The following is a 16,343-nucleotide window of genomic DNA, read 5'->3' on the forward strand; positions in this document are numbered from 1 at the left end:
GGAACACCAGCCAGCTGATTATAAGATGAATTGCAAACATAGGAAATGGAAAAGGACTGAGAAATAAAGGAAAGATGTCTGATGTTTGGAGAAACAAGGAGCCAAGGGAAGGAGTGAGAAGGGAATTCAGAATATGTAACCTAACAAGCTGATGGAGTTTTTGGGGAGCCAGCATCTTAGCTATGGAGAAAAGTGTGGTTTAGGTGTGTTGGAGAAAGAATTAAAAAGACATGAATGACAAAAGACAGCATGAACCCTAGTAACTGGTGGTCACTGGAAAGTTGGCAGAACAAGAGAACAGAGCTACACCTGGTCAAAAATTTAACCTTCCTTTGGGTTTTTGTGGTTCAGATGCTGATGTTTAGAGATAAACTGAAGAAATAATTCCTGATTATGAATGAGTTGGCTTTGTTCATTCTTTCTAAGTCAAAATTCCATGAGGATTTCAATTTCAGTGGCAAGTTAAGCTACATCCTTACTTGTGTTAAAATATGCTGACATTTTGCAGAGTAGCTGAGTTATGATGACGAAAACAATTACTAGTATCATTTTTTCCTAGATGGTTTCCATGTTCCAAAGCCACATAAACACTTAGTGGAGTCAGTACTAGTTAACTAGTCAGGCTAGTTAAGGTCTCTCCCCCAAAAGCAGTTAATGTATTCACAAACAGATAAAGGTCAAATCTGAGAACAGAAAAGTCCTGTCTGATTTGAAGCTGTTTAGTTACTTAGGTGGTTAAAAACCACAGTGTTCTGGTGGTTTGGAGTTTATTTTTGCTTTTCATGATCAGTAAGTAGTCTTTAGCTGTTGGTAAGAAAACCTGGACATTTGCTACTGTCAGCTAGAGCAGCATTAGGAAAGCTTAAGGATTATACCTGTTGAATATTTTAGTTAAACTGTGTCAAAGCTCCCTCTTTTTTAATTGCTCAAGAGTTTAGGGCAGCCAGAAATGCATGACAACTTTTTATTTTTGTATCAAGTGTAACATTGCAAGTAACAGATAAAACTCGGTTTACTAGTCCCATAGTATACAGAACTGAAAAAAATGCATTCTGCCATGCTGTAGGCACTGTGCGTAAGAACCTGGTCAAAACTTCAGTGCAATTGTGACTGGAAGAGCAAAGCAGTGCTATTACTGTTACATCTGTGTGTATCCCAGTGACCTTAATACATTTATGGTAAAGCAGAATGGCTACCACTCTAGTGTATGAGCAATCCCATGAATTAGATTTTACATCTAAAACAGCAAGCAAAGGAATCAATGCTAATCACCTTAATGAGGTGAGGTAACAAACCCAGTTTCAAGGAATATGTTGAGCCAATTGATCACAACAGAAGAAAATTTAAGCTGAAAATACCTGGTTTTATCTAGTAGGTAGAATTGGAAATTGGGCAGTTACAGGTGGCCCAAGGAATTCTGCTTCCTAGCTTTTGCTCAGTCTTCATCTGTAGCACTGCAGAGGCCTTCAGCCAAGAAGTTTTTCATCAAGCTACTAGCAAGTGTAACTGACCACCATCTACACCTTTCTAGCTGTTAGTTCTGGAACAAGTCCTTGCATCACCACTGTTGAGACAGGCATTTCTACTGAAGGTAGGTGTCAAGTTTCTTCTTGATGTTGTCGAAGGAATCCACTCCCATATAGTCAGCTTGGCCCTGTTCCCACCGTTCCTTGCGTTCTTCTGAAGATACAGTTGGTAATACTGGTGATGGTGCTGATATTGATATGTGGGACACTGCCTCTGTAACCTCTGCCTAAAAGGAAAGGCAGAGTAAAAATACAGAAATACTTTGCATAGCTAAAGCGAGCAACAGGTCTTAAAATGGGACAACGAAGTAGACGTTCTCATGCGCAGCAGCAAGCATTGCCAATGGGCAGGGATTGTGCAGCTTTCCTAGCAAAATAACAAAGCAGAGTTACAGAAGTTAGCAGGGAGGAAAAAAAAAGTAAAAGTTTAAGTTCTTCATACCTCTCTACAGAAGCCACAAGAGAAAGCCAGAGTATAGACCAAGCCTGATAGCTGCAAATAGTTCATTAGAAAAAATGTAAGATAAACAAGAGAAAGCACATCTTAAGGGATCAGTAACTTTGGTTTTAGAAAGGTTGAGAACTTAAACTGGCCCATGTACTATACTAAGACTAAAGTCTGCAGTCAGATGCAAGCTACTAGACTCTGTGAAGGAGAACTAGAGTTAGAAGCATAGCATTACTTTGGCCTTGATAAGTACTGGGATTCATCACTGCCAGCCTATGTTTGTATTCACTCTCTAGTTCTAGACTTACCTAGATCTGCTCACCATGCAAGGTCTGTATGTACACACTGCATGCTGAGCTGGGGTGGTTCTGCTTGAGAACCTTACTGGCTGCAACACATTAAGAGTTTCTTAGGGCCCTTCTCTGTATATATTAAAGAAGTTACTACAGCATAATTTCTGGTGCACCATTAGCTCTTCACGTAGTTTGTTTTGGGCAAGCAGACAGCTAAGTTCAAGACCCCTATAGCATGCTTCTCTTCTGTAGTGTTTTTTATTCCAAGCTTAAGAGAACAAAACCAAAAACCCCTGCATCCCACCAACTAAACCACACCCATGCTTTGAGTTGGGCAGCGGGAAAGGAAATCAGTGGAATGGTAAAGAACCTGTCATCCATACTCAAGTAGTTTGTACAAGAATATTAAAGCACGTACCATGTTTACACCTGTAGTAGCTTCTTCAACAATTCCATGCTGTTCTAGTAATGGTAAAACATTAGCTATATAGGCACCCCACCACATGTTGAGGAATTCTGGGTGAACTATTTTAGGGTCGTCCATGTTGCCTTTTATGCTTTTTGTTCTGGAGTCATATGTATAGTTCCATGGCTTTATGCTTCCGAGGAAATGCACCACTTTAGTATTTGCACCGAACCTGTTGGACAGAAAAAGTTAGAACCCACCGTTTGTGCAGGGGTCTAGAAAACAAAGAGTTTTGACTGGCAAACATTTTTTTATAACCTGCAGTTTCTGTAAGTGTCCAGAAAACAGAAATATTAATGTATTTAGGAGGCTAAACACTAAATGATCAAACTGCCAATGCCTACTGGGACCAAAAGCATCACTATACAACAGAAAAAAATGCAAAACAATTTCTACATTACACTAGTCAGAATACAGCCAAAACCTAATGGTCTGGGCTATTTAAGTACTTACAGCCAACTCAAGTCTTTAGGTAGAGTGATGTCCAAAGCTCAGGAGAGAGCAGTCTCAAGCAGCCGTTGCAATCGGAACTGGTTTTAAAAGTGAAAAAGATTCTACTCCAAAGTCAGTGATCCAGATAATTAGGCATTACAAGCATTATGTAGAAAAGGGTGAGTGTTAAGAGTTACCCTTTTGGTTTACAGCCCTATAGAAATGGATCATTGGAAGGCCCTGCTGCAAGAAGGCTGTGCCCCTGCAAAATAATAGCTTTCTATAACCCAGGCATTTCAGAGGACTTGTGATGGTGGTGCAGCAGGGTCTTGCTAGACAACCAACCTAAGTAATCTTAGTTTAGCCATGGGTGGGTTTGGTGGTAGTGGGTTTTTTTTTTCTGTTTCTTTTAAAAATTATTTTAAATCCATTTTCAATATGAACTTCTAGCTGTGTCCCAAATGTTACCAGTATGTTCTTTTCCACTAAGATGAGATGCACCCCTTTTTGAAGTAAAGAACACTAAAAGAGACAGCCTTAGTTCTGGAACCATAGAAAAATAGAATGGGAGTTCAGCTTGAGTCAGTTTTGTGAACAAGCAATACCAGTCTCTCTAGTAACAGCGACTCTCTCACCTAGTTCAGTTCATATCACATTAGGATTTCTTCTCAACACATGAGTAACATTATTAAAATAGATAATAATGCCAAACCAGTTTGTCTAACATTGTTAGCCACACCCTGGTCATTTTGACCAGGACTCAGACATTTAAGGAGTTTTACATATGGAGACAATGCAGGTATGTTTCAAAAAAATTTAGATTATTCAAAACAAGACAGTATGCATTTGGGTTGACATTTTTGTACTATTGTAGGATCCTTAACTGTATTTCAATATTTATGTTCAGTGTTTTGAGCACAACTGATCTTACTGCAGAATGAAAATGTATGCATGTGTGAAACAAGGTCAAGTATTTGTACTAATTACAAGAAAAAAAAATCTGCCCAAGAGGTCAGTTCCTGGGATTTAACTTTAAACTCCATATGTCAAGATTTGACATAAGAGAACTACCTTAGTTTTATTAGCTGTCACAGCCCTACTTAACAGCCTGAGATTTCTTCATCTGAGGCGGCTGCTGCTGCTAAGGACACTGGTCATTGTTTAAAAAAAAAATCAAGGCTATTTAAGCTAGAGGATGCCTAAGAAGCTTTATGTTACAATTGCTGCAAAGGGAGAAGTGTGTTCTAATATTCTGTCCACTTAAGACCTGCACAACAGTTGGCAGATGCCAAGTTTCTACAATGTTTATAGTATCTGCTTTCTAGATACTTTCTAGATCTGCAAAACTTTCTTTGGACATTTAAGCTCAACTGTTAGGAAGCTTTATGTCCACAGTGGCCTCAGCAACTAATCCATCTTTCCCCATCTCCCAGAAAAGTCCTTCATCAATGTTTTGAAGTTAGAGAGCATTTGTCATGAATTGGCATTTTCCTTTGGAAAAAGGATTACTGAGACTGCTGTGAAATCTAGTCTCGCTGTACAAAGCTGCGAAAAACTTAGCTATTGATGTCAGTAGGTTTAAATTTCACTTTATTCCAACTGCTGATTATCAGGAGTGTAGCTGCTGATCTAACCAAGGGAAATTGTTCCACCTATTGAGCAGGGTATTCTACTTAAAGGGCTGCACTTCCAGCATTCTACTTCTGAAGGTCTGCTGAATTCAGTTAGGCCATTGATTCAGTCAGTTAAATGGAATTTTTGTCAGGAGCCCCCAGATCCAATTAGTCTTTTGTGGCAACAAGGTCATTTGTAAATTTAAGGTCATGTGACTAACCACCAGCCAGCCATGGAAAGACGACGTACGTTACAATAGACGTTAGCTTATCAAACGCTATCCAACTACTTAGTCATTCTTAGGCTTGCATATATTTCTTTAAATAAGTGTTCCACTTTTAGCATGACAGGATTTCAAATGGTATTCTGATCACAAGACATAGTTTGATCTTGAGCCAGCAACAGCCCTGCTTATGATAGCTGCTGCTTTGGACACTAGTAACCTGATGTCATTTAGAGATCAGACTGTTTTTATGCAATTGGTACTTCCCCTGCCCCCCTCCAACTTATGCAGCTCTTAACAGTTTCTGTGTAACATTTCAGTTTCCCATGCTTCCCCACCTTCCTCCTGTGCTTGTTATAATACTTTTGAGTGACCCTGCCACTGACATACAGTTTACTCACATGCCAAATCTAGTGCTGCTAGCTAGGGAGGATAGGGTAGTTTTCCTTACACAGGAAACATGCAATGGTGTGGTGACTGGCGGCAGTCTGTGTTCCATCTTGCTACTACTTAAGGAACTGTCTGAGACCTAGAAAGACTGTTGGGAGAGACTTCTAGCTTTATACAAGGTCTTTATTCACCATGTTTATTTCAATAGTATTAGTTGATTAGATGAACTGTAACTAATGGTTGTGAAATACCCTGAGGAATTTGAGTGAGGAAAGGGCAAGTTACCTAGGTGGGAACAATACCACCAGTGACATGCTGAAGTTCAGCTCAAGTTGATTCCAGAGCTGACTCAAGAGTTACTGCCTTTGGTTAGAGCTGTAATAGTATCCCATACTGGAGGAGTGGTTCTTCCTTTTGCAAGTGACCTGTCAAATGTGCTTACTCTAAATCAGCTTCAGTGTTACCACCAGGGACGAGTGGTTTTAAGCTCCACATACAGCTTTCTCCCTGCATTTATCATGAGGTGATTCATTTAATTAGTATTAAACTTTTTTTTTGAGAGGAAACTATTATACCTTCTTTTAGTGACAATAATGGTCTCCCTTTAGAAAAATTGTGTAAGTTCATATTGTGACTGTTTATTCTGTTACAAGAAGATTGTTTATATAAGCTCTGAAAGTCATCTTAGAATTTTGAACTTACGCTTTAAATGCTGGAAGGTAGGAATATACAGAAGTGCTGCTCAAATTATAAATAAATGGTAGATGTTTGCTCATGTCTGTTGTTGCCCAGCTGCTGAAGAAGGTGTTTAATAACCCCTGATCTGCACCTGAAAGAAAAAGCATTAATGGGCTACAAGCATCAGAAAGCTGTTTTAGGATCTTTTTCAATCACTCTACTAAGTAAAATTTGGTAATGCAGTTGTCGTGTCCGGTAGGAGTTTGGCACAGAGCACTAGAGTTCTATTTGTGAACAGCCCTGTAAACCTTGCAGCCTTTGAAAATCCAAAACACAGAGAATTAAAAAGATAGTATGTGGGGTTACTTTTTGCAAAAAAAAGCAAGCTACTCACAAACCCTGCCATTCAGTTTCTTTTACAGCTTAAGTTCAAGCTGTATAAGGCAGCAAAAACCAGGACTTTACAGCTGAGTACTGTTCAGCTTCAGGAAAGCTGTAGCTCAAAAGATCAAGTGCCAAGGATTAGGTTTATTACTTATGCCTACAGATGTATGGCCAACATTTCAATGCCAGAGTTAGGGTATCAGCAGTCTGTTAGACCTGCAGTCCTGGATCCATCTGCCTGCACTGTGATCTGATAAGGAAAGCACATTCAGTCTTGGTGAGAACTCCAGTAAAACATCATCAAATCCCTTAACAGGCAATAGGCATTCCTAGTTCTGTACTAAAAGGTTGCTGACTAACCCTTAAGCAAGGATAGCAATATAAGTTATGGCCAGACCTACTGTGTTGGGAGAGGTCACCTCTTAGTTTGCAAGTAGAAGTTGAAACAAGGTCAAGTGAGTCTGAAGTTGTTTGATATGTCGGTAGTAGAGTAGCTACAGAAAGGTGTCTGGCCCAAAGCAGACTAGTTTATAAGCACCTACTGAGAAATAAGAACTACTACATTCTTCATTGTAGTGAATATACTGCAATGTCTTTAAGTTCCAATAGTTCCTCTTATTGAGGAGATTGAAGGGAGTCCCTCAACTTCCATTTGCTTTCTTCACCTGTAACTGCATTCACAAGTAGCATTGCTCAAGAGGAGGTAAATGCATAGCTTAGCTAGAAAAAAAAAAATGTTCTTTTTAATCTTTAATTTTCTAAAGCACTCAGTCTCTGCTGACTCAGGGAAGGGTTTTTTTGACTGGCCTATGATTAGATTTAGGGCAGTACTAAGGTTTACACCCTCATTGCTGTTTGAATTTTCTTTTTGCAACTGAACTATCTAGACACTGGGCATAAACTTAGACAGCACACTGACAAATATAAATTCTAAGTATCCTGTTACAGCTGTCAGCATACATGCAGATTGCAGAGTGAGAAATTGCCTAGAGACTCGGTCCAGTAATTTCAAACGTCTGACTTGCCTCCCAATGCATAAAGGCAGGAAAGCACTTCTGAAGAAGTCATGCCCATCACAAGAGAACAGAGAAACCAGACAAGTCCCCTGGTCTTTACTCAGCTGTGTTTCATCTTCACTTCTAAACTTAATGCTGTGTTAAGAATGCATATGTTAACAGTAAGATCATCTACAAGAGAAGAAAGTCTGGGGTGCCCTCTCAGCACAGATAGCTCATAACTGAAGGGGCAGCAACAATGTGTTTAACTTATTCTACAGGACCTCCTCTCACTCAGATTGTTTTACATACTCAGCTTTTTTCAGGTTGCATGCATTTGTACCAAAGCAGCCACTGAAAGCAACATTCAGCTGTCCCAGTTCAGACTTCAACAGTTGTCTTGTATAAACGAGACCTTAGATATAAGGTGAAAGAATCAGGCAGTAGTTACATTAGCTACTTATCTACAGATACAGTCCTGCTGCATTGTATCTCTATATGTAAAAGCAACCAATCCCAGGCTAAAGCGTCAACGGATTGTCAAAGGAATAGCAATGTTCTTAAGTACTACCAGATTTCTTTTAAAACCAACTCCACTAATTTTTGATAGTATCTAGAATTATTGCATGACATATTCCTCGTTCACATAAACAAAGCAGTTGTCTACATAAGTAGCCAGTGCTCCACCATTTCTAGACAACAGCATTACAGAGGAGGCATCTGTCTGCTGTTATAAACATTAAACACTCTGGAAGGTCTTGCATTCCCTAGTTACTACTACTGCAGATGGGGTGTTTAGAGCTTGACTTCAATTATGCATACCCTGGGAGCTTGAGTTTGCATCCCTGGGTCCTATTAAGGGCAGCGACCCTTCACAGGTGTTTCTCTCACAAAAAGTTTCCTGGAAACTTCTATTATGGTCTAGATCGATTTAGGTTTAGGTCCCCTTTCTCCCCGAGTTCATGAACTGAGCAGCAGCTTATGCAGGTAGTGCAAGTCTGCATGGTCTCATTACTCACATCAGGGCTACCATTTAAGAACAAAAGAATAAATTTTAAAGCTGAAATACAAATTACAGTTCTAGAAATTTGGTACCTAAACCAATAACCCACCATTTTTGCTGTTAAGACCTGCAACGATTGCTTCACATTTAGGACACTGAGGAAGTTTCACCATCGTGTGGCTTGAGTTTTTGAGTCAGAAAGTATATTGTGGAAGCAGTTCTATCCTTTTAAAGCACAGGGGCTTTAGACCTAGAAGATGGCTCTGCTAGCAGTCAAGCACAAAGCTCAGAGGAGACACTTACCAAGTCTTGCATGATCCTGGAGCTACTCAACAGTCAGATGTGGGTTTGTTTGGGTTTTTTTTGGTTGGTTGGGGTTTTTAAAATGCAAAAATTGAGTACTGTGCTACAGCTTTTGCCATAGCTGGTGATCAATTTACACCTAACATTTGAGAGCACTCCCAGAGCTACTGACTGCTACCTTGTCAGTAGCAAGGTACAGACAGACCCTTCATTATGCTGCAGTACTCATTTTTGCTAGAATTTATTCGTATGGTAGCATTAAGAATCCAGCTGCGACTAATGTTCTTTAGGAGGCCACATAGCAACAGGAATTACTCTGCAGACTAGGAGTAACATCTAGAATTTTTACTTTTTACAAAGTACTGAAAGGTAAGTCAACAGGATGGCTAATTACTTTCTATTAAGAGTTCCATTTTGTGGTCTTATTTATGTAGTTTTCTGTAGCTTTTTCAGTTAGACTTTGTTTTGTACCACAGTAGTTACATAATGAAATTTAGTGACAGGAGGCAGTGAGTGTCATTCAGAAGCCTTTAACTATAGCAGTCTTCAAGCGACATGTGCATTTACTGCAGTGGTAACAGATTTGGGAGACGTACAGGAGAGCAGAACTTGGCTTCTCAAATCTGGCACAGCGGCCAATCCCAAGTGACCTATAGTGGGAAGCAGCCAAGGCTACGTGCACTTGATATTGGGAAAAAGACAGTCACCACCCTGTAATGACAGGAAGCTATCACAGAGCATACAAAGAGGTAGTTGCATCTTCAAATGTTTGTTTCTCTTGAAGCTGCACTCAAGTTGATCAGTACTCTTCTTCCACAGCAACTTGAGTCAGCATAAAACGTTCAAGTCCTGAGTGTTAGGAATGCATAAAGCATAGTACTGCTGTTTCATGTGCTAATGCATGCACTGTGCTTGCTCCATCTTAAGATTTCTTGTTACATGAATCTATATCACTAATGCTTACAGCTACTAGTTTTGAGCCCAAACTCCTAGGGTTTTTTTTATTTCATGAAGCCTGAAAAAAGTAAGTTTACTACATATTGTAATGATAGCCTCTGTGGTGAGAAGGATATAGTTTTTGTGCCGTTGCTTTTGTGTTGTGTAAGCCATCCCAACCACTATTAGCATTTTGGCCTAACTTATATTGAAATACAAATTAATACATACCATCAAAGCTGCCTTTCTCTGTGGCAAACTGTAACAGCTGATTGTATGTTTCAATGGAAGGTCGGTAAACAAAAACTCCAGAATTAAAACAGTCAGGCCAGCCTGGATCTGGTGCTGCAGACAGCTCTTCTCTCTCAAAAAGCTCATCGATATTTGACAAAACCTAGTTGTAAACGGGGTAAAAAAAAAAAAATTGTTTTCTGGTTTTTGGGTTAGGAAATGGGGTATCGTGTTTGAATGGATTTTGACATCCACCTTGAGACATGAAAGAAAGTTCTCTTATCGATGATCTTGTGTTATGGAAGACAATACTTTATGGAGATAGTCCCCACAGACTATGTTACAATTAATTTAGGTAAAAAAAGGCACATACATTTTTAGAGTTACTGATCCAAATAGCAAAAAGGCCTCTATTGCCCCTTCTCTTAAAAAAAAAAGATATACCACTCCTCCTCCCCCCGCTCCAAAAAAAAAAAACCCCAAACAACAAAACCAGAAACAGCCCACAAAAATCCAACAACCCCCATACCAGGTCATTAAGAGGTACCATGAGACATGACCACTAACCATTGTGTCTGCATCCATGAAGACGCATTTTGAAAACTGTGTCAGTTCCCAGCAGTGAAGCTTTGTTAGTGTGACACCCAGCTCAGGTCTTTTCATTAACGCCAAGTGTGCTGAATCCCCACTATCCAAGACGTTTACCAATATGACTTCATCAAAGACTTTTTCCAGCACTCTCCTGGGGAAAGAGTCAATTGCCAAGAGGTAGTTCTATTGTTATGCCAGCACCATACCATGTGACAGTTTCCATAAAAAGAAGTGGAATAACAGGGAAGCTGGCAGTGTTTCTTGTGCCAGGTAGAGAATCTTGACTGCATGTGTTGTCACGCACAAGGACACCTGCCTGCCTCAAGGTTTCTAGTTCGTAATGGGCGCATTTTGGGAAACAAAGAAGTTTGGGTTTTGTTTTTTTTTTCTTCCACAAGCAGGGCTTTAGCTCACATTGCTACCAAGTCCAGTACGTCATGGCTACATAGTACAAATTTCCCGCACAGCTTTTTTTCAGCCACACTCTGATTTTTGGCAAGTTAACAGTCTACTTTGAGCAGGCAATTAAGAAAATGGGAAGCTGTTAGAGTAGCTTGAGCAGGATAGCAGCTGAATTCTAAAGAGCTGAAACAGAAGTTTATGCAATAGTTACAACAACACTGTTCTGGATTTGTGACTGTTAGGGACATCTGATTAAACCCAGTTGCTAAAGCTTTCTTTAGCCTATAAAGTTTTAAAGACTCACTTAATAATGGCTGTGGGTACAGCAGTGTTTTGACCCAGTATCATGTTCACCTAAGGGTGAAAAACTTTCAGACACTGTAGTGAAATCCTGTGGCAGATATCCAAGCTTTACTTTACCGTCAGTTCTCTTAGTTCAAGAGAGGTTAAGGAGTTCATGCTGCTTAAAATATGAAGCATCTGTAAAGTCTCGCTATTCTACAGTGTATCCTGAATGCTAAGCAATTAATTATCAGTACAATTTGAGCCACAGAGCTTGTAAATGAGTTTTAGAACTGTGCCTTGCAAGGCTGTCTATACTGACAGTTTGGTATGGACAGTCGCTTCTGAACTTAAGACATATCTTGTTAGTGGGCGCAGAGTGAGGCAGTTCCAGTTACGCCACTAGGTCGGTAGGTATCACTGGTCTGAGGGCATAGTACTAGCTGGCTTGCACTAGCATATAAAGACATTTATGACTCATCTTAAAAGAGCACACTCACCTAACAGGCCAGAATGGATGTTCCTATATGTAATGTCTTTATATCTATAAGGCTGTTTAGTTGCTGAGAGACTCCAGGGAGAGTCACTCCATTTATTATCGAGCTGCTTCTCTACTGTCTATAAATTGAGAGATCTTTTCAGAAGAACTTCCCTGTGTAGAGAATCTTGGCCTACCATCTGTAGTTCATGCAGCTATTCAGTTAACTGGGTTTTTACCCTCCTCTTACATGTGGAAAGAGCACCCAGTCCACTCCATACTGAGACTATTCTAGAGAGGCTGTGGGAAGTGGTTGCCTGTTAATTTGTTGTACTATGGTGACCTCATGAGATGCCTCTGTTGATCTGCTGATTTGACATACTCAGTGCTACTTTAGTTCTGCTCATTTTCTTCTCTCATGATAAAATTTGATTTGAAGTGTCTGCTAGATTTCAAGAGAGCTTGTGTCACATTATCTTAATCAGGAATGCTTCTGCAAGACAAATAAATACCAATCCCCTACTCCCACCTCCACATGCATACACACAGCACTAACGAACGCACAGGCAATATTGTATTGTTGGACAGTTCTAAGTAGGACTATGAAAGAGCAAAGATCCAGTTGAATATCAAGTCACAGTTTAGTGCTCTAACTACAGTATTTGTTAACTCATTGTATGGAAGAAAGAAAAAAAAAACCCAACAACCAGTTTCATGTTTGAAGAACTTACAGAATTCTAGATAAGTTGAAATCTGCTAAGCTTAGCTGTTAGGATTCCAGAGTTTTGGAAGGTTACTATTAAGGAATTTAACTTCCATTTTTCAACCTTCACATCAGCAGGAACTGTGGCAGTTTGAAGTATATAAGTGACCTTACCTCATAAGATCTGAGACCTGAGGAGTTATGAGTGCAGTCAGCTTCCTTGTTGTTCTGTACTGTTGCAAGGATGAACCAAGTACCAGTGCTCCTTTCACATAGGAGTCATTTGTGGCTAGAGTCACAAAAGACTGGTCTGGAAGAAATGAACTTGGTCAAGTTAGCATGATCCACTACTTGATTCTGAGACAGATATACTAGAAACCTAGTATTGTTAGGTAATCATGCTGTGAGACCTCTAAGATGTGCCCTTTAACTCTGTGTATTGGGCCTGCCTACATGGCTGAATGAAACAGATTATGCTTGCATAGCTATACTGGCTATTAACTTGACACATGGCAAAATGCAGTAACAGACACAAAATCAAGACTTGCTGCAAGAGAAAACCAGTTCCAGTTTGCCCGCAGGTTAAGTAAGTCACGCCAAATGTTAGAGACAATCCAAAAGGTTTGAAGAGCCTTATTCTGGCCATTAATATACTATTTTTAAGCTAAAAGTACTGGGAGTCAGTGAGCTTGCATTTGGTCTAAAGTTAGTAACAGTAGTTTTGTAGAGTTACTCTAGGTTCAGCTCTCAACCCTGAAGCTAGAGCAGCATAAAACTTACGTTTCATTTTCAAATTAAAGTAAGCATTAAATTAGATCTTGGACAACAGTATTAAGTTTTGCTAGCTCAGGATTTTGCAGATGAGTTGTTCTGCAACCCATGGCTGCAGCTCTATCACAAGAATGCAAGATTTAAATGGGAAGTAACCAGTAATACGATAAGCAATTTAAGACTTGCAGCAACAGTTTTTGCTCTTCAAGCAAAAAGAGGTAAGGTTGGATTGTTACTATACAGTATAATCTTCTGCCCCAGCTGTATTTTAAAAATAAATTAAGATGGATCACTTTGTCATATACTGCTAATTGAGGCCATATAATATAAGCTTTGCATTCTTTCAGTTGTCATGTTGTGTTAAACTGCCAGGGTGGGACTGACAAAAGCAGACAACTAACTTCTAAACTTCTTCAGTTCACTGTTAACTATTGTCATGTGGCCTGTTAACTATAATCATGTTGTACTCCTTTCCAAGCTACAGCGCTTTATAAAGTGTGCTCTTTTCCACCAAGCCATTTTTGACACCATCAACAAAATAGTTTCTTCCTAAGGAATTTCAAGAGTAGATTTGCACTTTTAAATTTATTTTAGCAACTGTGTTTTCTTTTCTTTACAGAAGTTAACTAGGTTAGATCAGGATTGAGAGTGAGGGTTCTGGACACTTAAAGGCTAACTATCAAGTCTAGTAGTAAAATTAAAATACTGACTGCACTACTTTCAGAGAGATTGTCGAGACAGTCATCATCAAGATCATTTTAACTTAATACCATTTTAACAGTTGATGACAGAAAGTCATATTCCATAATTGTCTATAAGCTCTGCAGACCTGGTTTGCAAGCCCTACAGACAGCTACAAAACCTTCTATTTTGCTTAGCAGCAAAACCAACTAGTCCCAAGGGATTTAGATTATAGTGGTCAATTACAAAGTTCAAAAAAGCTTCTGCAATGCCAGGAATAAAGATTTTTTTTTTTCCCCAGTTCACTTTAGCTACCAATTTCAAATAGCTCATATAATTCAGCAAATCTACAGAACAATTTTGCGTTTCTTTGAAGCTTTACAAATGGCGAGTGTGTAGCATTTTAAGCTGTGTGAACATCCTCCTAATAGGGCTGCATTTTTCATTACTTAATTTGCATGTTACTCCTCAACTACTCAATACACAGAAGTCTGCCACTCTGTGCTGACAGTCAGCTCACTAAAAATCCAGTGTTGACACAGTGGGCTTGTGCTCATGTTGGTGGGGTTTTTTTTTCCCCATAAGTGTAAGACTAATTCTTAAAGTGACCTTGCCACTGAAAGACTAGTCTTTTTCATTAAACTGTTAACAGGCATACTTCTACCACGTCTCCTCATCCTACTGAAACTATCTGCACACAAAGGTCTTAGAGAAATAATGTCAATTTAATGGAGTAAAGGCTAAGCAGCCCCCTATTACATCCCAACTGCAGTAGGAAACTTTATGACTGCTTGACAGGAGGAGGATACTGGCAACTTGTAGAGCATCCAAGTCAGTACAGCTTTCCAACGTTTTGAATAAGCTATGTCCTATTTCATACCTTCTCTAAAGCACATGCAGACATGTTACGTATGAGTCCATACCACAAAATAGGCAAGACCAGTTGCTGCTTAATATAGAAGTTACATCTGCAAGAAACCGGTCCATTCTACCTAAGCCACAAGTATTGCTGTTACATGGGTTCTCCCTTCCCATCTCTCCCCCTTCTCCCTTCTCTGTAAACATTTCCTCCACAGCAGGTCATGTTCACACAGCAGTCACTGTCACTCCCTAAAACATACCGAACTATTAGTAACAGTGCGGCTGCAACAACACAGAGAACGTGAGGCAGTTGCACAGCTTCGTAATTGATTTATCCAGTCAAAACCGAGCTACTTCAGAGACATCCTTGGCTGCCGAGTTCACAGGCTGCAGTATCTGTACACTTTGCACTAGCCCCTGCACGCCTGAGAGCATCCTGGGATACTCAGCCAGGCGCAATCTTTCATCTGACACGTGCAGGAGGGGACTAGAGTGCTTTCCCCAGAACTTTCAAAACTTCCCCCGAACGCATTTTCCTAGGCAGAGCCGGAGTTCACAAGTGTTTGCCTGTTTCCCTGTTCTCTGAGTTAGGTACTAGTACATCCGACTTTTTTTTTTTTTTTTTGACTATAAGATTCTTAAAGAGACAGGAGCATCTAATCAAGACGTGCATCGGGAGGCAGAGCACTAGACTTCCTACAGCCTTCCAGATCTCAAAGGGGAACCGACTCCGTCCACGGCTTCAGGTAAAATGAGAATCGGGGGAAAAAAAAATCCAGAAGAAAAAACCAAGGCATACTTGAAGAGGGGGTAGGGAATTGCTCATTGCGAAGTATCAAAACGCACCGAAGTTACACGCGCCCTTCAGCCTTTCAGGAGAGGGCTGGATTCCCTCCTGCCCGCCGCCACATCCCTCCCGTCAGGGACGGAGCCCTGGGCCGGGCTCCGAGGCGGGCGGCATACAGCGACGCCGAATCGACAGCGGCCCCAGCCGCACCCCCCCCCCCGCCCCGACCAGGCGCGGCGCGGCCTGGCCTGGCCTGGCCCGCCCCGCCAGCGGGGACCGTGCACCGGCTCCGCGGCCGCAGCCCGGTGTCCTGGGGAGGTGTGTCGGCGCGCACTAACCTGCCATGGTGCCAGCTCCGCGGAACGGCCGCGCTCCGGGCGCTGCGCACCGCCCGGCCCTTATATAGGGGCGGAGCCACGCGCCGCACGCCCCTGGCCGCGGGCGCAGGCCCCGCCCCAAGGAATCCCGCGCCGCCGCGGGGTGGGGTCTCCGCCATGGTCTCCCGCGGCGGTGGCACGTCATCCCTCCTTCGGCCGCGGGGGGGGCCGCGCCGTCACGGCCTCCCGCGGCCCGCGGAGCGCCCCGGGGTTGCGAGCCCTCCTCGGGCTGCCGCGGGGGGAAGGAGGGACGCCCCCTCCCCGGCCCGGAGCCGGCTGTGGGGAGCGCGTGCTCGGCCTCACAGCCGCTCGAGGGAAGCGCGCGCTGGGCGTCCGACCCTGGCGCCGCCGCAAAATGGCAGCTGGGGCCGGCGCTGCCGGGAGGAGCAGCGCGGGCCGGGCGCGGCGGGCAGCGCCCTTGGGCGGTGGTCGCTGCAGGGGGCTGCGCCGTGGCGGGAGGGGCCCCAGAAAAGGTGCGAGGCGAGTGC

At 41.8% G+C, this 16,343-nt stretch overlaps 1 protein-coding gene across 2 annotated transcripts; it reads right to left on the bottom strand.

Moving 5' to 3' along the window:
- Window positions 1-950: 950 nt before the first annotated feature.
- GYG1 (glycogenin 1) lies at window positions 951-16,212 on the bottom strand. Of its 2 annotated transcripts, XM_074834485.1 has the most exons (8): window positions 15,817-16,212; window positions 12,553-12,688; window positions 10,490-10,664; window positions 9,923-10,085; window positions 6,095-6,221; window positions 2,686-2,905; window positions 1,969-2,019; window positions 951-1,753 (listed from the first exon to the last, which is right to left on the bottom strand). In XM_074834485.1, exons 1-8 carry the CDS (start codon window positions 15,998-16,000, stop codon window positions 1,583-1,585), a joined length of 1,227 nt encoding a protein of 408 aa, XP_074690586.1. In that variant the 5' UTR covers window positions 16,001-16,212; the 3' UTR covers window positions 951-1,582. The 2 variants fall into 2 exon arrangements, with proteins under 2 accessions (XP_074690586.1, XP_074690585.1); XM_074834484.1 differs by lacking the exon at window positions 1,969-2,019.
- Between the last annotated feature and the right edge of the window lie 131 nt (window positions 16,213-16,343).

The sequence above is a fragment of the Strix aluco genome, chromosome 9 (assembly GCF_031877795.1).
Source record: "Strix aluco isolate bStrAlu1 chromosome 9, bStrAlu1.hap1, whole genome shotgun sequence".
NCBI classification, from domain to species: Eukaryota; Metazoa; Chordata; class Aves; order Strigiformes; family Strigidae; genus Strix; species Strix aluco.

What these genes read in the sequence shown, in the direction of transcription:
- GYG1 (XM_074834485.1), bottom strand. Translation starts at nt 16,000, where the DNA reads ATGACGTGCCACCGCCGCGGGAGACCATGGCGGAGACCCCACCCCGCG. An exon ending in CGGAGCTGGCACCATGGCAG is followed by an intron (nt 12,689 to 15,816) that starts GTTAGTGCGCGC and finishes CATTTCTTCCAG; the next exon opens with ACCAGTCTTTTGTGACTCTA. An exon ending in CTTGTGGCTTCTGTAGAGAG is followed by an intron (nt 1,754 to 1,968) that starts GTATGAAGAACT and finishes CTTTCCTTTTAG; the next exon opens with GCAGAGGTTACAGAGGCAGT.